The following is a 23,327-nucleotide window of genomic DNA, read 5'->3' as shown; positions in this document are numbered from 1 at the left end:
ATCGACGTGATCCGGCGTCCACCTCCTCGTCGCCAAGTCGCCATCCTCGGCGTTCTGGCGCTCAAAAAGCTAGAGAGACAGAAAAAGCATGAGCAAACAACAAGCCGGAAGTCGGCAAAAGCAAAAGGAAGTCGGCCTCGCAGCCGCAAGCCGGAAGTCGGTGAAAACACAAACTTACCCGCTCGGGCGGGTGGTCTCTGTCGCGGGGCGCCAGCCCGTAGTTCCAGTCGTCCGGCATGTTTGCCTTGGTGATGTTATTCACCCGGCTGGCCACCTGGGCCTTGGAGAGCAGTGCCTTGGACGTCCGGTTCGGGTCGAACCGGCCGGACATGTGCCCGATTTTGTGGGTGCGCCTCTGGAGCGGCAGCACCCGGCGCTCAGCGATGGTGCAGAGGAGGTCCTCGGCAGTCAGCCCGTTCTCGACGGCTGCCCCCAGGAAGTCCCAGAGCTGATTCACCTCAGCATCCGGATCCGTCGTGCGGGCGTTGTAGCTCCAGTTGATCCGGCCGACTGGAGGAGCCGGGTTGAACTCCGGCAAGTTGATCCGGTCGACGAGCTGCCCCTCGTTGCGCACATAGAAGAACGACATCTGCCAGTTCTTCACCGAGTCAACGATGGGGATTTTGGGGAAAGGCGTACCGGGCCGAGTGTAGATCGAGGCGGCGCCGCAGGCCCGCAGGCGGCCCTCGGTGGTTTGCGCCTTCAAGTAGAACAGCCGGCTCCAGAAGTCGATGTCTGGCCACAAGCCGGCGTAGGCCTCCATGAACGCCACGAAGCAGCTGAGGAGGACGCACGCGTTGGCCGGCAGGTGGTGCGGCTGCAGGCCGAAGTTGTCGAGGAACTGCCGGAAGAATGTGGAAGCCGGCAGGCCCAGCCCGCGATCAAGGTGCGCGCCGAAGACGACGCGCTCGCCGGGCTCCGGCGCGGGCTCCGTCTCCTCGCTGGGCGCCCGCCAGACCACCGCCGACGGGATCCGGCGGAGGCGCACCAGCCGCTCGATGTCGTCCTCCCGCATGTACGAGCCCCTCCACGACCCGCTGGCGGAGGCCATTGTCGAGGAAGAGGAAGAAGTTGACCACGAGAGGCGAAAGGGCGACGAAGAGCCTTGCGACGGCGGCGGCGACGACGGCGGCTGAGGACGCTCCGTGGAAACGCGCGGCCCCGTGGCGCCGGATTGGAGTAGTGGCGGCGGCGGCCCGACGGAAGAACGTCGGGGCAGTTGCTCGCCGGAGTTCGCCAGGAGGTTACTGGAGAAGAAGTGTTGGCGTGCGGCGGAACGCTCAAGCGAAGAAAGGAGAGAGCTTGAGCGAGAGGACGAAGAGCGCGAGGAAGAAGAAGGGCGCCTCGGTACCGCTACCTGGGGCATTTATAGCCGCCTGACGCGCCAGTTGCGCGGCCACGTGGCAATCGTGGGCCACGATCGGGATTTACTGCGGCCTTAACTACCCCCACGACGGCAGCGGTTACCGAAAACGGCCACACCACGTTCCCCACTACCGCACCGGATCCGGAGGAACACTGATGTGACCAGACGAACCGACCGCAGAGCCAGGCGTCAGACCGGTCAAGTCGGGTGCAGGACCCGAGGCGGCGGAGACTCCGGCGCGCCGCAAGCCGGAGCCGGACAATAAGTTCAACTCGGACCAAAAGTCGTCAACAAGGCGGAGACGCCACCAAAACTTGCGAGAAAGCAAAAGCTGCATAAGTGTAAAAAGCGGCCGGCTAGAAGCAGCCGGCAGGAACGAGCCGGATGAGGACGCAGCCGGCTGAATGGAAATTCTCAGTCGGCCCCTCCAAGTGCCGTCAAGTATGTTCGAGAAGCCAGGAAAACCTGCCTAGGTCCTTCTAAACGCAGGACCTTGCCAGCTTCGGGGGCTAATGTCGGGGGGAAGACCCCGGGTAGGGCAATGGACGCGGAGCAGCCGGCTGGCCACTGGCCGGCTCGCGGCAAAGGCCGGCTGAGGTGCAGCCGGCTGGCGCCGTGGCCGGCTGGTCCGAAAGCCGGCTGGCTCTAGGTCCTAGTCGGCCTGGCTACGGCCACCAATGCTGTAGCTGGGCCGGCTTCTACAAGCCATATCCGACTGGGGGTTTGTACCTCAGACCGACTCGAGGCTGGCGAGTCTTGCACTGGAAGGAACCGGGTTGGTGACCCGGGTTCCCAAAGTCCACGCTGACTCCATCTTCCGTAAAGCGCGGGGCACTGTGGAGCAATAGTGCCACGCGCCGGACAGGCCGTCAGGGCTTACGACGATCCGTACTGGCTACAGTGGCTGACGGCGACAGGGACACCTCCTCTCCATACCGCTGACCGTGGCAGCCGGATGGGACAGGCCACGAGGCCTCAACGGCTCCTGACGTCACCGCCTCGGGAAGGAGCGGAAGCCGGAGCCGGCCAAGCCGGCCAGTAAACTATAGGGTCTTATATGTAAAGTGCCGGCGCCTATATAAGCCGCACTACCCCCTCTCGTGCAGGGGATGGATCATTTCTCACTTCATTTCCACCCCTAGCGCTGCCCTGTGAGAGACCATCGTCTCCCTTAGCCTCCCAGGAGCAGCCGGACACAGCTCTAGGAGCACCATTGTATTGTGTGATCATCATATACACTCATAGCAGGAGTAGAGGTGTTACCTCCATCGGAGGGCCTCGAACCTGGGTACGTCGCCGTGTCGCTCGTCCCCATACCCGCATCCGGATACCGCCGTGAGATCCCTCAGGAACCACTTCGATTAGCCACCCTATGGCATATGCCGTGACGATACCACGACACCTCGAGATGGACTCTCAGACCTAGCTCACTATATAAGGGCTAGGTGGAGCCACCGAGGGGGGGGGGGGGGACTAGATTTACAACCCGTGATACACTTGTAACCCTAGTTTTCTAATAATACAATCTCGGTGATTTTCGCCCTTGATCCTACTTTCATCGGCTGCCTAGTTTAGCTGACCGATCTTTGAATTCACCAGCGTTCTCTTTTCTCAAAATCCAAATCCATCATTATGAGCATTGATAAGGTTATACGAGCATGGGAAAAAATTACCCATGTGTATGTAAATGGTAAAATATCATACACGTCGGGTAGAGCGTCGGGTAGAGCGGGTATGGGTTTGGGTTTGGGTTTGTATAGCACATACACACGTGCTCATGTACCTATTAGAATTTGACAAGTGTGTTCTCCGTAATATTCTAACATACTTTATTTGCTTTTAATAATGAATTCATGTAGGTAGACCGAACCTCGCCCTTCTAGTCCAGTGATGGTTGGTATGTTCGGTAGGATTCAACCTCTAGTAAGGATCGCTTCACCTCCTGTCCCACCGCAAATAATATCTACCTTACCAGATTACATCTGTATGGTTGAAGTGTTGTCGTTTATGTAAATGTCTTGTTGTTCATAAATATTTTATTAGTTACAATCTATTGTTGTTCATAAAATATGGTTACATGACGTTTACGGTTATATTTTACTCATCTTTTTGTGTTATAAACATGAGTATATTTAGTATGGGTATCCATTTATCCTGTCAGATGATGGGTATGGAAAAATAAGTACGGCTGACGGATATAGGTATGGATGACTTTACCCGTTCCTGTACCGTGCGGGTACCATTTCTATTTAAAGCTGGTGATTAAAGAAAAATATTCTACATTTTTATTTTGCTCCATTCATTTGAACCAAAAAGAAGAACAGTGCTACCGTAGAACTATGGTATTCCTCCTTTTTTTTAGTTTGAACCAAAAGCCCTAGAAAAACGAAGATGAAAAGGAAGTAGTGCACACAGGCCGAACACATGGCATCTCTTCGCAATGGAAAATGCTTGTAATCGGGCGACCGATCGCGCCCTTCGATCGGTCGCTCCGACTCACGCGCAACTTTCTTTTCTCTCGTTCCCAAGCTCGCTCTCTGTCTGCTGTTTTTCTACTGTACTGCATGTCTGGGTCGGCTCCGCACTGTCTGCCAGTGAAAGCACGCACGCGGCTTTGCCATTTCTCACGTGGCTTGAACTGCTGCTAGTGGTTACTTGTAGTTCGTGTACTGGCCTAGGGCCCACATGCAAGGACATGTCATGTGAGGCTAGAATGCATGTAGCTACGGAACTAGCACTAGCACACATTACTAGTACTACTTTTTTGCTCTCACGTAGAGTAGCTAGGAGATATGTCGCAATGAGGCAACGTACCACCTACTCCATCTGTCTCAGAGATAGAGAGTAGCACGGTCTGAAAAAACAAGGGACGTGATTTAGAATTTTTAGATGTCATGTGTGAGTTATTTTTGACACTTTGCGGTACTCTCTATCTCGAGTTAGTTGCCACAGATTTATCTAGATTCATCTAGGTACACATCTATCTAAACAAACCCGCGACAGGTAATTCGGCATAGAGGAAGTATTTTTGTTGTTGAGAGCTTTTGTTGCAAACCTGCAATGCTACATCTGTGTTATGTTCTTGTTGTAAAAGCACATAAATTATGGTACTAAATATGTGAATTTTTGTTTGACCAATTCAGTTTATTTTGTTGTTGTGAACCTTTTGCTAAAATCCTAAAATGCTATTTTTATTGTAAAATTTACACAAAATTATGGTACAAACATATAACTATTTTCCGCTTTGATTGTCTCACTATTTTTGTTGTGAGCTTTTACTGCAATGCTACATATGTGTTCTATTTTTGTTGTATAAGTATTTAAATTATGTTACCAACATTAACTTTTTATTTCCATCTATTTTTCCTGGTATTTTGATGTAATGCTACATATGTCTTATCTTTTGTTGTATAAGTACACAAATTATGTTGTAAACACACACCTATCTTGTTTTGTTCATTTTAATACTTTAATGTGGGATTTTGTTGTAATGCTACAAATGTGTTTTTTTGTTGTAAATGTACATAAATTATGGTGCAAACATATAAAGATTTTGTTGGGATCATTTCAATTTTTGTGGTGAAATTTTGTTGCAACGCTACATACAATTTATACCTTTTTGTTGTAAAAGTAGACAAATTATGATACAGACACACAATTTTTTGGCTTGATTGTCACGGTCATTTTTGCGAATTTCTATTGCAATGCTAGAACTTGTAACTATACCTTTTGTTGCAAGATGTGAGGTGTATTCATGTTACATGTTTTAAAATTATGATTTTTTCTACAAGTTTAATTATTTAGTCCGATCAATGATTTAAATTTTAATATTTAATTCTATCGATTGGTGCTTATACGTGTGAGATACCGGGTGTAGTTATGGGTGGAGCACTAGCAATTAAGAATTTGTGGACACCTAGTATCAACTATAGCAGCGATCAGCCTAGCACCCAGTGGGCAGCAGCAGCTAGCAGCCTAGCGCCCAGCCTAGTTGGACTTGAATCTCTACATGCACGAAAAGACAGCAGCACCGTAGGAGAAATTTAAGACGCGCAGGTAATGTGGGCTCCACCCACGTGACCAGCAATAGTAGCGATCAGGCCTGTTTGCACAAAAATAACCCAAAACTGAAAGAAAAGCACAGACTGACCCTCCGGCGAAACTATTTCACCAATCTAACCCTTTTGTGTGGCGCCCCTCCCACGGGCGCCACATATGCCCATGTGGCTCCCCTCCTGCCGGCGCCACTGACCCAGCCGACGTGGCCCCCTCGCCGCTGAGCTGGTGCGCCCATCCGACGTGGCAGCATGTGTGGCGCCCCTCCCAACGGCGCCACACGTGCCAACTTATATCATGTTTTCGGTCCAAAACATCCAGGGGCTCCGGAACGTCTGGGACTTAGCCGTTTTGCGAGGCTCGATGTGTGGCGCCGATGCCACGGGCGCCACACTAGCATGTGTGGCGCCGATGCCACGGGCGCCACACATCCACTTAAGTGTGGCGCCCGCGCCCGCGCCCAGCCCGACCATCTTCTTCTCTGTTTCTTGGACGACCTCCCTCTCTCCCCCAAGGCGGCCGGCGGTTCCTCCTCCTCCCTCCCTCTCTCCCCCAACAAATCGGCCACAAATTCGTCAGATCTGACCGGCCAATCTCTTCCCCATCCATTCCTCAAGGTAATCCCCTTCGAATCCCTCACATTCATCCACTAATTTCATAGATCTTGCTAGATTTGCACATGAACCCTAGACATGGAAACTAGATTTGAAATGGCTATGTATGTGTTGAATGTGTATGTGTAGGAACCCTAGATATGTAGGAACCCTAGATATGTAGGAACCCTAGATGTGTTGAATGAAATTTTACATGTATGTGTTGAAATCCTATGTATGCATGTGTTGAAATGTCTAATATTTGCCTAGCAAATGCATTCAAATTTGTTACATATGCCTATTATTTGTGATGGAATAACTCATGTATTCTTGATCCAAATATTTGTATGTGTGTATGTATGGAACCTTATGTATGTATGTGGTGAAAGGCAAAATTGGAGCATGTATTTGGATATGAACTCTCATGTATGTGTGATGTATAGGTGATTCGAAAGTTAGATATATTCTCATGTATTCTTGATGGAATAACTCATATTTGTTAGGAATGTATGTGTGATGGCTTATTTGGATATATTCTCATGTATGTGTTGCTCATACATGTAGGATGGTGTGGCTTCTGGATGAAGAGTACGACAGGTTGCACCGGGCTGTTCATATGACGGAGAAGGGAACGGATCTTCAACCTTTGAAGATTCGTTACCATGGCACATCGGATATACCGTATGACGAGAGGTACACGGAGTTCATCCGGCCTACCGGTCTTCTCCCGTTCATATCCCTTGTAAGCCGTGGGGGGCCACTCATGAACCCCTCGGCACTCACCGCCCTTGTCGACCGGTGGAGGCCGGAGACTCACACCTTCCACTTGAGGGCCGGCGAGATGGCCCCTACTCTCCAGGATGTTTCCATGATCCTTGGACTACCTATTCAGGGCGAGCCACTGTGTATGAACACAGCTTCTGATGGGTGGCGCCAGCGGATGGAGGTGCTTATTGGCAGGGCTCCTCCGCCGCCACAGATCCAAAGAAGAGAGCTCCCGCCGGCGCGTCTTTCGAATGGATCGGGACTAACTTTGGAGAATGCCCGGAAGAGGCCGACGAGGACACTCGGAGGACGTACGCCCGCGTGTACTTATGGTACATGATTTCGAGGACTCTCTTTCCTGACGGTGGGGGAAGCTGGCCCATTGGTGTTGGTCGAAGGCGCTAACGGTGTTGGATAACCGTTGGAGTTGGGGAACAATGGCACTTGCCTACCTCTACCGGCAGGTGATGATTTGCTCTATGTACTATTTTCCTATAGTAGTGTGCTAGACAAAGTACTAACCAAATGTCTTACATGCGCAGCTTGGACGAAGCTTGTCGCATGAAGCTGGGAGCGGGAGGCCCGGGAGCGGCGGTATTGGTGGATGCATGCTCCTACTTTCCGTATGGAGCTGGGACCGCCTATCGGTTGGGCGGCCTAGGGTACTCAACGAGAGGCCATGGCCTCATTACCCTCACTCTCTCTGATCGGGAGCCCACTTGGGCATACCTTTGGGACAATGTCTCGGAGATGCTCGGGCGATCCAAAGATCATGTACATGCAAGACACTGCGGAGTTGGACACTCTTACCGCTGAGCAGTAACCGATCACTCTTTTGCAATCCTAGTTTTCATTGATTCTACCGGCATGTTCTAAATTACGAGATGTTTGTATGCTGCAGGTGGAATGGGAGCCATATGGTAGCTACTACCGTATTGGCGCGTCGATGACTGACCTCAACCACAAGTGCACGGAGGAGGCGCGGTTCTGGCGTATGCGCTGCCCACTCATATGCATGTGGCTTGTTGAACACCACCAGCCGCAAAGAGTGATGAGACAGTTTGGGCTGTATCGAGTGCCCACCAAAGTGTGGCAAGACACGGACAAGGCGCTTCATAGGTAAACTTCCGGAATCATGCGATGGAAGATTCTTGATAGAAGATGTACAAACTAACTTGTTGATTCTTGCAGGCTTGATAGGCGCGGCAGAGGAAGATCACAAATTGGCCGATCCATCATAGCGGCCACATCGCAGCGTTCCAACAGTGTTTGGAAGCGGCACGGAATGCTGGCCCTGAGCAGATTGTGCCTCACAACTTCGCCGCTTTCAACAACTACCTCGAGTGGTTCCATGAGAACACGCGTATCGAGTTAGTTAAGCACGCGTATCCTGAGGAGATCTTGGACGACCCCATCCGGTTCGATGAGGTTGGGCAAAGCCGGCCACGACAGCATTTGCTCGCAGAGGGAGATCGACTTCTATTGCTTCCGAGCTGAACTTCGTGGTATTCTATTCTCTCGGTAACTAGTACATCATCTACATTGCCATGTGAACGCTTCAATTGTGTATCTTTGTATTTGTCACGGCGGAAGGAGATCGAAAAAACGGTGAGGAGTGCGAGGTTATGTGGGAGCAGAGCGGGAGAGATGACAAGCCGTCCGACCGTTGCGGTATTTCATTAAGGTATGATCACCAACTTTGAATGTACGATACTATGATGTGGTGGATTTGTAACCATGAACGGGATGACGAGAACAACCGCACGAAAGATGCGGCGGTTAGCCAGCTTGCTAGGTTGCCGGAAGCCGAAATCGCTACATCTTCCTCTTCGAAGAGCGGGAGGTATGGACTATTTTGTTCTTTGTCAAACATGTTCTTACTAATTTCAACTTTGTAATCTCATGTGTTCGTGTCTCGTGAAGATTCTGAGGACGAGCTAATTCGAGTCAAGCCATACTTCCAAAGCGTACCTCCAAGCAAGCCGCACGGTCAGCTTACGATTGAAGCCAAGGGGCAAGGGTCCAAACCGGTACACTCCGGAAGATTATGTCACCGAGGAAAGAAGGTTGTCACCGAGGAGGATGAGGGGCCGCGGCGGAGATCGGATATGTCGAGGATGAGGAACGACGAGCCGTTCTCTTGAGGAGGAGGAGGATGAGGAGGAGGAGGAGGAGGAGCGAGGAGCAGGAGCAAGCAGAGAAGCAGCAGAGCAGCAGCAGGAAGCGGCAGCGAGCAGCCACGGCAGCGGACGAAGAGGATGGCCGTCCGGAAGCAGCCCGCGAGGACGGCACGTCGAGGACGCTACTAGGATGTGCCCACGAGTTGTTGTGAACTCTATATTCATAAGTATCGATTTGTGAACCCTATGTCATGTCGAACCATGGTCTGTAATGCTACTTGTTGTTTGAATCTACGTGCTCCAATGTGACCTATGAAGTGTTATATGTGTATGTCATGAAATTGCTACTTGTTGTGTCCAATGTTGTACTCGTAACTGTTGGAGTTTGATAGGATTTTTCATGTTTTTAACAAAAGTCAATGTGTGGCGCCCTTCCAACTGGCGCCACAAGTGCTTGTGTGGCGCCCGTGGCATCGGCGCCACACATGCCAACTTATATCAACATTGGGTCGAAAACATCCAGGGGGCTCCGGACGATAAGTCCTTAGCCGTTTTCGCGAGCCTCTATGTGTGGCGCCCGTGGCATCGGCGCCACATATGCTAGTGTGGCGCCAGTGGAGTCGGCGCCACACATCGAGCCTCGCAAAATGGCTAAGTCCTGCAGGAATTGTCTCACGGTATGCTCGGGGGATTACAAGTGCATGTGTGGCGCCGTTGGGAGGGCGCCACACATGCTGCCACGTCGGATGGGCGCACCGGCTCGGCGGCGAGGGCCACGTCGGGTGGTCGATGGCGCCGGCAGGTGGGGAGCCACATGGGCATGTGTGGCGCCCGTGGAAGGGGCGCCACACAAAAGGGTTAGATTGGTGAAATAGTTTCGCCGGAGGGTTAGTCTGTGCTTTTCTTTCAGTTTTGGGTTATTTTTGTGCAAATCGCCAGCGATCAGCGCTGCTGCGCGGAAAGCGATTGCCCAAACCGAGGATGATTTCTCGACCCTGCGATGCGGCAAACGAACGGCAGTCGAGGCAACCGATCCGCGCCCGGGATCGGTCGCTCGACGCCTAACACGCGCCCTTCGCAATGGATAAGGTGCCTAGCAGTCTAGCACTCGCCAATCTGCGACACCGAACTCTTTGAGCACTCGCCGGACCATGGCGGTTGCCGGCATCTTGCTCCTATTCCTTCAAATGAACCCCAATGGACTGGGAGATACAAATCTAGCTTCCTCGCAGCCGAGGTGGTGAGGCCAGCCTCTAAATTTTTATTCTGTAGCATTGAAATGCAGGAAGAGCAGAGAAAGGATCCGGATTTCGGAATGATTTATTGAACCGGGGTGCATCGGGGCTTACCAGGACACCTAGGCCGGAGCCGAGCACGGTGAAACCAATACAAACTCCAATGGCTCGTCGGAGCCTCCTAGCCGACGAGAGCGACCCTGAAACAGTTCAATTTCCATTGCGTCGGAGGCTCCAAGCCGACCCCAACCGAGACAACCACACTCTCACTGTCATGTTCTTCCATTTCATCCAACGATATATAGTGAGGTTCTCTCCGGATAATAATACACAATAAGCTGAGGCGAACGTAGTTCCAGCTTTCCTGTGGTCGTCTGCACATACCCAACGTTCCGAAGCAATGGGTTACCAGCTCAAGCAGACCATGATGAGTGAAGCAGGGGAGCTGGAGTGGTTGTTTTCAGAAGAGCAGCAGGAACAGGTAAGAGCAAGGCGTCTATCTTTCTGTGTGAATTCTGTTGACTGTTCAAATTTTGCAATTTCTCACTTTAAAGTTAGTATGTGCCTATTTCTAGAACCATGTGATCTAAACATTCAAATTCTTGTAATTATATAGGAATAAACAAAATCTTCACGTCACAGCTGCAAATATCATCTCAGAAATATCTATTTCCGAATCGATTGAGAATATTAGTTTAATTCTCCCTTCAAACAAAATTAATTTGATTCTGATATGTGAAGCAAGCACAAAATGTTGTTCATCAACTTCACCGTAGCGACGAACAAGTGACTAAAGCTAGAGCATGAAAGGTGTGCTTGGGTGTCCTCCTCCTTCCCCTCTCAGCCACTAAAGTTGAAGGCATAAGTTAGCTAACGAAGAGGTATCCTGGACATCCACAGATGACTAAAGTTAAAAGGGGAGGACACCGAAGTAAAATCCGCAAAATAATTGTGAACAGAGGGGTGTACTTTTCTAATAACATTAAGATCCTCTCGTACCAACATTGACAATTTATTATTATTGAACACACGTACTAAGTCGACAAGGAACTGTTCTTTATCCCTATCATGCGGACCACCATAAATATTAACTGAACTCCGCATCAGCAGAAACTTTACTTTTCACTACCTTCCTTAATTTCTTATATGAAACGCACCTGCTTTTTGAAACGAGTAGGAGAATAAACGCTTTGCCCCCGATAGGAGATAGCGTGTTCCGTGCCAACAATCCTTGCTAATCAAGAGCAATCTCCTTGCATCACCTCACTGATTCGCTAGACCATACCGTCCCAAAAATTCCATTGTCCTGCACACGACACAGTGACAGAGCCTGTACTAAAGTAGCTGGTCGTCTCATTAATGGTCAACAGCCAACTGCCCGTGGAATAGAAGACGCTTTGAGTGCCATGAACAGACGTGAGGAGATCGCATTGCCAAAGGCTCGATCGGCACGAACGTGTCGCGACACCACATCAGTGAGTAAGCGTCGGTCGTGGCTGTCCATCACGCAATTTATGGTAGATACAACTACGCTCTCACTAACTACCCTTGTATTCTTCGATCTCGGCCAACGATATATAGCGAGGTGAGGGGTAGCTGCGCAGCATAACCCAACACACTGAGGTGAACCTAGTTGCAGACTTGCAGTTTACCTGTGGTCGTCTGCAACCTAGCCAGCATTCCCAAGCAATGAGTTACCTGCTGAAGAAGATCAGGAGCGAAACAGCACAGCAGAGACCGTCGTCCTCACAAGAAGAGCAGGCAAAGGTAAGTGCAAGGCTTCTAGTACTTGCCAGCCTTCGTTCTGTGTGAATACCTGCTGGGCATGGTTGCTAGCTTCTGTGCTTCCAACTGATTGTTCAATTCTTTTGTTATTTCTCACAAGAAGGTGAAATGTCTATTTGTAAAACAATCCCGTCTAGACATTAAGACTGGTGTAACTACAAGGAATTAACAAATCTTCAACTTGTTAGAAATATCATCTGAAATATGACTATGTCTAACCAAATCGACTGATAATGATGAGTGTGCATATATGGAACATGGGGGCATGTGAATCCACTTTTTAAAAAGTTCCGTTTGTGATATCAAAATATGTTTTAAAAATCGAAATACAAAATAATTTCCCAGATGATCTCAAATATGTACCCTGGACATGAGTTTCGTGACGAAAAAACTTTTCATTTTGTCTCGGCAAAAAAGTGAAATTTTGCAGGGCTATATAGTAGTATATATGTGACGTATTTTGTTTTTTTTAGATTCTGAAATAAAAAAGTGGTTTCTCCGCGAAAACTTTCTACGCACACATGAAACATGCGTACGTACCCGGATATTTTTATTTCAGAATTTTTTAACATTTGAAAAATGTATTTCCAACTAGGGTTATGTTCAAACCGGACTTTTCCCTGATAATTATCACTACTTTATACAATATCGGATTAAAGTTTTGTAAATTGTGCCCTTCCAAGCAATCATCCGAAAACATGAAGGTTTGTCTTTTTCGTTTAATCATTACTGGCACACGGAACGCAAACATGAAGCCATAAGTTGCAGCTTTGTGGAGGATACAGTACAATAGAACTCTGAGATGTGCTCTGTTTATGGAACAATAATGGACACTAACGATGTCGATCTTTCTGGATGTTCCATTGTTTGTTGCATATATCCAAAGGGCACCGAGAAAAGTTCGGATTTTTTCTGGAAAATAAGCTATTGCCCGGTATCTACACAATCATTCTGAAGTTTCAGCTAAGCAAGAATGTAAATACACCTATTAAGTTCAAACATAACTTTGTGGCACTATGTAGAAAAATTCCAAATATCTGAAATCAATTAAGGTTGTAAATCAAAATCGATTCTCTTTTGCTTACTTCGTAAAACCATATTTACTTTATGTTGCACATGATCGACGCTATTGCTGCACGTTGTCACGGAATAGATAGAACAATTTAAGGTGCCACCATGGTGTGCAAAATTCACAAGTAGAGACTTGGGCACACGAGAAACACTAGTACAGCACAAGGCGGACAGAAATAACTAACGTTTGTCCTTAATTTGCAAGCACCTGCAGGTAAATGAAGTGCGGGATCTCCTCGGCGAACTGACGGAGGAGATGCCGAGCTTCCTGTCAGACACCACCATCAGCCGTTTCCTCCGAGCGAGGAACTGGAGCACGGAGCAAGCGACAAAGGGTCTCAAGGAAACTGTCAAGTGGAGGCGTGAGTACAGGCCGGATGCTATTTCCTGGGTCAGTAAGATTTAGTACACTGGATTTATATCTCTAAATATCTACTCATAATTGTGTGTGTCCTATTGTTCTACTTAAATGGACTGCGTGAAGAACGCTTCTCTCTTTGAAACAAATGGCAGGAAGACATTGCAGAAATGGAGGACGAGCCCAAGAGAACACATGTAGCCAACTACCTTGACAAGAATGGAAGAAGTGTCTTCGTATCGAACGTACCGATGAAGGTAATTATCCTCTGCAATGATCAACCTTGTAACAGATATTGGTAAAAGAAGTACTCCTGTATATATCTTTTGACTCTATTTAGTTGCATTTCAGTTTATTAACATTCACTAACTTGTACACACAAACAGTCTAAAGTATCTTTCAAGGACCAGATAAAGCACCTGGTATATCTCCTAGAGTATTTCGCTACGAACTCGGCAAATGAACAAGACGACTATGTTGTTTGGTTGACGGACTTCCGAGGCTGGTCAATATCGAGTACACCATTCTCGGTCACCCGTGAATCCATGCACATAATTCAAAACTATTACCCAGGGCTGATAGCCGTCGCTATTCCTTTCGACCCTCCAAGGATTTTTGAATCTTTCTGGAAGGTATATAAAGATTCCACATTGTGTTGTTCCATGCATACCAACATTTGTTTATTATATTGCACATATCCAACGTTCATGAGTGCCAGGATTTTTCTGATTTACCGGTGAGTATCTCAATCTGATATATCAAGTCCTCCCTTTATTTGATTTGCAGATAGTTAAGAACTTCATCCAGCAAAACATGAAAGAGAAAGTCAAGTTTGTGTATGCTAGCAAACCAGAGAGCATGAAGATAATGGAGGACCTCTTTGACTTAGATACTCTGGAGTCTTCGTTTGGTGGAAGAAGCACCACTACTTCCTTTGACATCAACAAGTACGCCGAAAAAATGAGAAGAGCCGACAAGATGAGAGGAGCATCCAAAAATGCAAAGGGCTAAAACTGATCTCCCTGACCATGAGTCCATGACTGAATTCAAGTTCTTGTGGGTTGTACATGAACTTAATTAGCTAAGCAGTTCTATATATATGTACCCCGCAACTCACGAATATACTGATTGAACTCTCTTAAAGGAACTCCTGTATTATGAAGTCAGCCTAGCTAGCTAATTTACTTTAATTTCTTCAGATCAAAGAGTTCCTCGTTAGTTAGAAGAGAGCTATTCCCTCACAATCACAGGGTAGCTATGAAGATTACATGGGGAATAGAGATAGGGTTCACATAGGACGGGGATGGGGAAGGTGGTGTTGGGAGAAGACTACATAGGTCAGTTCACAATCAACACCTTCATCTAACGACTAAACTAGTTCTTACGGCAAAGCGCTTGTATAGCCTATGGTGCTCAGTCTTCTTTCTTTAAGACACCGATGGTGCTCAGGTTGTGCACGTTTTTTTTTTTTTTTGAGGTTTAAGGCAGGCGCACTGCCATTCTATGAGATAGGAAGCAAGATATTTACAGGGCCTGGCGAGGGCATAGAAACGAAAAGTCACACCAAAAGATGGTCCAAAAAGGAAAGCACAAAAGAGCGACATGTCACGGTCCTCCGTGAGGACATAAGGGCATCTCCAGCTGCGTGACGCATTTCGGACACCCAAAATGTCCACGGGCGTCCGTTTGCGTCGCTTGCCGGACGCGGAAATGGTCGCGCGTTCGTTTGCATCTGGGGCTGGCTCCAGCGGCGCGACGCAAATTTGGCGCAGGCGAGAATTTAAAAATTGGTGTCCAAATTGAGGGCTGAAACTACTTTGCACGAATTATACAGCCGCAAGGCTGAAACAAGTTCATCACACTTTGCACATGTCACGGCGCAAAGTGGAGTCCAAAAGGGGCACAACAAGGCCTGAGCAGCAATAAAAATGTCCAAAAGGAGGCCAAGGTGTTGGGTGCATGGCGCCGGCGATCAGGCGTCTCGCGCACGGATTTCGGCGCGCCTCTTGATGAACCAGGCCCTGGTGTCGTCGTCGACTAGCATGATCCTAGTGTCCTCTGCAAGGATCTTGGCCTTGGCGTCCATCCTCCTAGCCTCGGCGTCAAGCAATTTGGCCTCGGAGTCTGCCTTCTGGACCTCAATTACCTCTTTCGCGAGGTTGTGGTAGATGGCAGCTGCGGCCTCTTTTTCTAGGCGCCTCTTCTCGTCCCTAGCATCCAAGGCGGCACGATTGTCGGCCATTATCTTCTCCATGCTCTGCGTGAACGCAATGGCATGCGCCTCCCGGACAAGATCGTCCTTGGTAGCCTTATGGCCTCGTGGACGAGGTGGAAGGACTGGACGGCCTTGATCGTCGTCTTCGCCGTCAAGGGTGACCGCTGTCCCATTCTTCACAGCTTCTTGATAGGTCGCAAAGCTTATCATCCACTTGTTGTTGTCTTTGAGCACCTCCCAGCAATGGACCATATGGAAGCCCTTCTTATGCGTCGCCCTGAACTTCTCCAAGGCGCGGGATACCTGCAATCATAGCCGCCAATGATGTACATACAATGATGCAAATTATGTAGAATGATGATGGTTGTATCGTGTTTACCACTGTCATGACGCCAGTGCCGCTTACGGGGTTGTTAATAGCATGTTCGACCGCTAAGCAGAACTTGCTTGTCTCTTGTTTGATGTAGTTCCATCTTTTCCGGAGGGACTCTTCCGTCCGAGGGCCTGTGATATGGTAGGGCGGGTGCATCCTGGTCTCGTTGTACTGCTGCAAGACCTTGGCCCAATAGACCTTGCCCTTTTGCTGGGCGCCATTAATACAATCTTGGGTCGTTGCCAGCCACGCTTCATACAAACACTTGTCCTCGTCGTCGACGAAGCCCTGTGTCCTGCGGCTCTCCCCCTTCTTCTTGGTAGCAATGTCCATGGGGATAGGCTGTGTTGGCGCGTCGTCGACGCACACGGGTGTTGGCTGCGTCTGCTGGGTGGCGAACAGCCGAGCGGTGTCGATGTCCTCCGCATCTTGCGTTGGTGGCCAGTCATCATGGGCGCCTGTCCCGGCCCTATCATCGCGAACGAAGCCCGTTCGCCGCCGCCATAGATAATTTCCAGGATGTCTGAATCATGGCGGTCCTTCCAATAGTCCTACGAACGACCGGACATCAGACGCATGATACACGGCAGTCACACACATTGACAGAGCTCACGTACCGGGTCATCCATCGTCGGGCAGGCGGCGCCATTTCGTCGAACAGGATGCGGGACTGCGGCATGCTCTCCTTCGGCACCTGTCGCGTCTTCTGTGTCGTGCCCGGGCAGGAGTCACCGCTTCTAGGCGTCCGGTTGAGGTCGGGAACAGCCGCCCCGGTCAACTTCACCGGCGGCAGGTCGGAGGCGAACCGCGACGCCGCGTGACCCTGCAAGGGAGCGGGAGTTCCAGGGCGCAGCTGGGAACTTACCGAGCTGACCGACGAGGCCGGAGGAGCGACGCCGGCGATCCCCTCTCTCTTGACGAGCATGTAGCCCTCCGCTAAGGTCGGATGGAGGGCTACTTGTGCGACGCCAACTTTGATCTGCATCTGCCAGGCCTGCTGGTTGGCGGCCACGGCAGTCTTGATCTTCTGGTTCTTGCGCCGCCCGCGTCGCTTCGCGGCCTCCACGATTTTCTCCTCCAGGGAGAGCACATTCTTTGCTGCCTTCGGCTTTGCCTCCCGGCCGCCGCTGGTGGCGGCGCGCTTTGCTTCCTCCGGAGCTGCAGCCTCCATTGTGGCTATGGTCATGGCTACGGTGGAGTGTGGGGCGGCGGCGGGTGCGAGGGTTTGCTCCGCATCCATGGTGGTAGCTACGGCGGCGAGGACGTCCATCGCTTCTAGACTGCTCGCGCCGATCTAGTTTGCAATTTCGCGCGGGGGAATGGCCAGTGGCGGGAATAATACCGGCCTCCAGCCACTGACGCGCGGGTCCTACGTTTTTTTCGGCGGACACTCAGCGCGATCGCCGAGCGTCCGCGGAGACGTAAACCTGGCGCATATTTGGGCCAGGTTTGCGTCTCCGCGAACAGCCCGATCACTTTACGTCGCCCCACTGGAGCTGGCTCCAGACGCATTTCCGATCACGGCGGACGAAAACGGTCGCTGAGCGACCGTTTGCGTCGCGCCGCTGGAGATGCCCTAAGCCCGCTGTTCAATCACCATGTTGGTGAACACCCTTCTATTGTGTTCCTTCCAAACTCTCCAAATTATGTATGCGATGATGCCACTAGCAGCCTGCTTTTGCTCTTACTAAAAACTAGCACGGTGGCCCCTTGCAATTTTGCAAGGACATCATTTTTATATTTTCAAACATACTAATGCGACAAATCTATGGTTCAGTTCACGTATAACGGACCCATGGATTGTAAATCATAGGATTTTGTAGCTTCTAATAATACTATCTTAGCTAAATATTGTATACATATGTGGCAAATATTTTGTATCCTTTTAATTTGTGGAAAATGGCATTATGACATTTCAAAAAGTAGCAGTCACATATTTTAGAATTACGTATATTTTGAAAGACATGCTGTACTATTGTGATATACATCAACCCTCTTAATGATATCCCATGCTCACTACCACATATTTAACCGCAATGATTGCCCTATATTGATGGAACATATTTTCATGTAACATATAAAAGTTAACATAGGCATTTGTATAGCACGTTGATTCAGGCATTTCAACCAATCACCACTTTATTGGATCTGCTCTTGCAAATAATGTTTTATTATTCCATCGCACCACCAAATTCTCTCCAAATGCTTATTAGCACTCTCCCGTTTCATCGCCGTAGTACACAATATTTTTGGTCAATTATTTGATACATGATTTAAAAAATGAAAAGTATGATTAAAAAAACAAAAAAAAACTAATCATAAGTAATTAGAAACATGGACGACACAATGTTTTTAGGATTACATCATGGGAAAGTACATATGAACTCATTGATGACCAAATACATTTGTTAAAAACGTTTAGGCCTAACAAAGTTGACTTTTTAGATTTAATTATCTCACAACATCCTTTTCAAATTCCTTGAAATAAAAGTTTCCACATTTGCTATGTCCAAGTGAATGGTGAAACCGTATTATATAACTATTCCCGTGCTAATCTTTTTTTAACAGGCCATGCTAATCTAATACATCAATAACATCATTGTTCTCCCTAACGATCGATCGACGAACGTCGACATGTGTGTACAACTTGTGCTTGATTTTTTCTATTGACACCAATTGTTCCAGTAGACAAATACTGGGCATTCGAGTTCAATTCAAATTGAGAAGTACAATAATGTTCACTTAAACTTTGTTAAACTAACTCTTAAGTTACGCTGAGCAATCTTACCACGAATACGTATTTTTACCCCTGTTTAGAAATTCCAATTGGAGCAAACTGGACTATGCATTTTCACATATCTTCAAATCAGAACCATGAATTACAGATCCAACTATCTAAATAATTTGGTTTACATGGATAAAAGTGTCATATAATTCTATGATTAACACTAAGGGTTCACAGGTCAAATCTTCTTTTCTTTTTCTTTGAATTGAATATTTTTCTTTGAATATAGATCATACAAATTAAGTACGAACCAATTGTTGCAATAAAACAGTGAATACTCTAAATTTTGAACTCCACCACTGCCATAGAGTTCGTGGAAAAACAAATATAATCTCAAAATTATGAGAGTTTTTTATTATATTCATGACTAACGGACTGGATCATCCACCAACGAACATGGCACTAACGAACCATAGTCTACTCATGGCTACCCATTATACCTGGCCATGGGAAGCCCGGCCCGATCGGCCCGAAATTCCCGAGCCAAGACCGACCCGACCATGCCTCCGGGTTGGGCCTGGGTCTGATTTTTTGGCCCGGTGGCTAGGCTGGGACGGGCTTAGACCTTGATTTTACGTGATTTAGTGAAGCGTCCCAGCCCGAGCCTGAGGCCCGACGGGTTTTCCTTATGATGGGCTGGGCTTGGGCCAAAAACTTCGACCCAACAGTCGGGCCGGGCCTGGGCCAAGATATTTTGCGTCGGATTTTGGTCGGCCCGGCCCGAGAAATGCTCACGTATACTACCCATACAGCCAAGGAGAAGTCACACCATGGTGCAGAATTGTATCGAGTAGGCCGAAAAATGTTGCACATGCCATGTTTTCTTCTTACCGATGTAGCAGGCTCATCAACGTGCTTTACGCCCATGTACACGCGTGAGACATACGGAATAGATCGATTCCTTGTACGTCGACTCTGCACCTGCTGAAGCTAGCTCAAACTAACTCAATTACTTATCAAGCTAGCTAGCTTCACGTCTAGATAGCTTTCGAGGTCACCAAATCGATTAGAAATTACAAAGTTGATCAGCTCTTTGCTTCGATTATGTGACTTCTCCTGGGCAATCTGTAATCTCACGAAAAAGTAAATGAGGTTTAGGGCTAACTTCAGAAGGAGGACAGCTCAGGCTTTTGCGTCCGCGAGCAGATTCACATGTCATGGATGTGTGCTATACATATATGACCAGGAATCAATGATAAGAGTGTGTTTTTATCTATGCGTAGTCTATTAACGTTGCTAATACAATCCCATGTGTAGCTTTTTGAGAAAAAAAAACTGGAGACGATCAAAACATCGAGATGCATACCAGCCATGCATACCTGCACTTAGATTGATGTTGTGTTTTCATGCTGCGCATAAACACCGCGTTCAGATTGAGTGCTTCATACAATGTGTTGTGTGCGCAAGCGAGCAACAGATCCGAAAATCACCAGGTCAGAATCTTCAGTCAATCGGAAGTCAGGGTCCAAGCGGATGTGCCATCCATGAAGTAGCGCACGTTGGACAACAGGCCAGAGAAGCTTCTGGCGGACGACGTTAATCGCCAGCAGCGGCCGCATACCACCATGGTAGTTTGCAGAGGAGATCATGGTGCGTGATCTGTTTATGGCCTCTTGTGGTCGGCGGCGCACAGGGAGAAGATGAGAGTTTTTTTTTTAGGAAAGATAAGAAATATTTTTCACAAGAACTCTAGCCAGCATTTCACGATAAATAGATTCCGTGCTATCACTAATAAATCTTCACGGACATATTTTCGGTTCAGGTACGTGTCAAACATGACACGTCATGTATGTCCACAAATATGCGTTTCGTACATATTACGTAAAATCTTTAAATCTTGATCATTAAATTATAGATCTAACATCTATAATAATTCTAATGATGTGTATTAACCTCATATTTCTATTTTAGACCTTCGTATTCGTATTTTGCTTTTAATATATAATACTAGATAGATTTGCAATATACTGCAGCCACTATCCATCAAAATCTTGGTCTATCGTCGAAACGGTAGAACCGTAGAAGGCAGCAGAAGATGGTAGAAGTCAGGATGCAGACGGACGCGTCCACAGGGTCCGTTGCGTGTATTGACTGAGCCGCGTAAGCTAATCTACCTGTCCGTGGAGTCCGTGGAGTCTAGTTCAGCTGCCTGCGGTGTCCGCTGGACAATACGGACACGTCCACGCAAACTGGCTAGGTTTAGTAGCTTGTCGCGATTTCTTTGATGATCCAGATCAGGTATATACACTAGCTAGCTTAGCCGCGGCTCTGCACGCTAGCTACAGTGATCAACAGCTTGCAGTACATACTCTTATATATACACAAAATGATTTACATAAATTATACTTCAGTTGGCGCAAACTATAAAGAAAAAATAAACTCTTCCCAATATTTTCATTTTGTTGCACTTCACTTATATCAAATACAAACTAGTACTCAAAGAGAAACAACACAACAATTTTTTTTTAAACGAGGCAAGACTTGCCATTTTCATTAATAGAGAAGAATGGTTAACCGGTTTATTAAACGGAAAACCGGCTAAAAACCGGTACAAACACCCATGCCGACCGTCATGGAACACAACCGTCGCAAAGGCACACAGAGTCACCCTAGCAACCCACCGAAGCTGCACAAACACCACCGAGGCGGAGATCGTCATCGAGGTTGCACACCGGCGTCATCGTCATCACTCCACACTCCAGAGCGACTCCGACTTCCCCGAAAAGCGACCAGCAAAGAAGACCTTGCCGAAGCGGCACCGCGAGGCTCAAGCCAGCCAAAGCCAAACATGTGGCTCCTCGTGCAGGGGAGAACAGCCCCGACTCGGATGACGAGCTCCAGAGAGGGGATGCGCGAGACCCGCGCCGAAGGAGAACTTCACCTGGACCACCCCTTGCAAGTCATTGTACGCCGCCCAAGAGAAGACCCTTGAAGAACATGGCAGCTCCGACTCCACAGCAACGGAAGACCAACATGGAGGAAACTCGGACACGCCGGACCAAGCCGACTAACAAGGTCTTGCCGCGACAAACTATCACTCTTCAAAGCCATCGTTGCCACGAAAGCCGCCACACGGAACATGGGGAAAACGTGGGAACAAATCATTAGTTGGGGAAAAATATTTGCATGCACAACCTACACTAATAATAAACTTCTCTGAGCTAGCACTTACCCAAGATTAAATACTTGGGTGGCACTCATAATGAGAAACACTCAAATAATATCTGTCAGAAAATCAGATGTTCTTGATATTGAACATAACATACAGTTTGATGAGCAGCCGTTTGTGTTACTATGAGAAAGCTACAGTTCCTGGACAGTACACACTTTAGCAAGTAAATTTCCTCAAAAGTATATCATGCAGTCCATGTGCTAAATGTCATGTAGTCCTAGTGAACCTTTGCTTATTTCGTATAACATACAGTTTAAACATTTGTCCAGAATATTACCCAATCAACTAAACAAATGCCTATCAGTGATACATGTATACTACTATCTCAATGACAGGCGCAGATCTTGACATAAGTCAGATGACACCCTTATCAGCCATTCAAAGTTAGACAGACAATAGCTAGTACTAAATGACACCCTTCGGTATGGGCCTGAGTTACCATTCAGCATTCAGAGATTTGCTGGTAAGCATGCACTTTGGAACGGGAATCGGAATTGACAAATGGTTGATCACGAGGAATCAGCATATATGCTTGTGCAGAAGTTTAGCAGAGAAAAATGCATATGCCTGAATTCTGTACAAATACTAGCTTGTTCTGTTTGTTATCTCGATGCAAAATTCATGGTACTCTACATTTTGGATGAAGTCCGACTAGTACCATTGTAGCAACAAGCAGAAACCAAGAACAAGTCCTTTCTAACACTCATTGCTAATCAGATCGAAAGGGAAAAAACACATGATGGCGGTCATATAGATGCGAAAGACCATATGATGAAGCCATTGACTCCCACGGCCACAACATCATAAGAACACTCAGGTGGAATCCTAATTCAAACTCGAACCGAGCCACAATTGTTTCCCCGGGTTAGGACACTCACCTAATAACGATATCTATGTATTATTTGAAAACAATTGCATCGATTGGGGGAGATCAGAAGAGATGGATCAAACAAATCAAACCTGTCCCGCTAGATTCATGTCCTCCTGCTCTGCCGACTTGTCGCCCTCCCATGCCGGGTTCTCGTCATCTTCTTTCTCTGCCGGGTTCTTGTCCCCCTCCTCCTCTGACGGATTGTTCTCCTCCTCCACCACAATTTATCCGCACGCAGCGACGGCAGGGATGACGCAGGCGAGGAGGGCACGCACTGGGCTGCGAGCTGGGAGTAGAGGGGCGGACGCGGAACTGGATGGGGTGGAGGGCGGCGACGATCACAGGATGACCAAAGGTTGCCCATTGCCAGGATGATTGGGCTCTTCCTTTCACTTTGGGCCTTAATAGGCCTTCTCCATCCAGTTTGGTTGACTTCTGATTCACAACAGGCCTTGCAGAACAGCACAGCGCGCGAGGCTCTGAATGTTCTTGTTCGCCGGGTGCACATTCCTAGTCAGCTGGAGGGCGCTATATAAACTGATCTGTTTAAAGTTCAAAGAAA

At 48.1% G+C, this 23,327-nt stretch overlaps 1 protein-coding gene and 1 long non-coding RNA gene across 3 annotated transcripts; one reads left to right on the top strand and one right to left on the bottom strand.

The window, feature by feature from the left end:
* Window positions 1-11,703: 11,703 nt before the first annotated feature.
* LOC127297153 (uncharacterized) lies at window positions 11,704-14,492 on the top strand. 2 transcript variants are annotated; one of them, XM_051327452.1, is made up of 5 exons: window positions 11,704-11,902; window positions 13,197-13,382; window positions 13,505-13,606; window positions 13,736-13,981; window positions 14,136-14,492. In XM_051327452.1, exons 1-5 carry the CDS (start codon window positions 11,825-11,827, stop codon window positions 14,358-14,360), a joined length of 837 nt encoding a protein of 278 aa, XP_051183412.1. In that variant the 5' UTR covers window positions 11,704-11,824; the 3' UTR covers window positions 14,361-14,492. The 2 variants fall into 2 exon arrangements, with proteins under 2 accessions (XP_051183412.1, XP_051183418.1); XM_051327458.2 differs by having other exon boundaries at window positions 11,710-11,902; window positions 13,206-13,382.
* A 6,675-nt stretch (window positions 14,493-21,167) lies between these two features.
* On the bottom strand, window positions 21,168-23,097 carry LOC127297149 (uncharacterized). Its single transcript, XR_007848917.2, has 2 exons — window positions 22,855-23,097; window positions 21,168-21,761 (listed from the first exon to the last, which is right to left on the bottom strand). It is a non-coding gene; the product is annotated as an uncharacterized lncRNA (long non-coding RNA).
* Between the last annotated feature and the right edge of the window lie 230 nt (window positions 23,098-23,327).

The sequence above is a fragment of the Lolium perenne genome, chromosome 1 (assembly GCF_019359855.2).
Source record: "Lolium perenne isolate Kyuss_39 chromosome 1, Kyuss_2.0, whole genome shotgun sequence".
NCBI classification, from domain to species: domain Eukaryota; kingdom Viridiplantae; phylum Streptophyta; class Magnoliopsida; order Poales; family Poaceae; genus Lolium; species Lolium perenne.
Note: the sequence above shows the minus strand (reverse complement) of the source record. Positions and strands in the feature narration are given on the sequence as shown.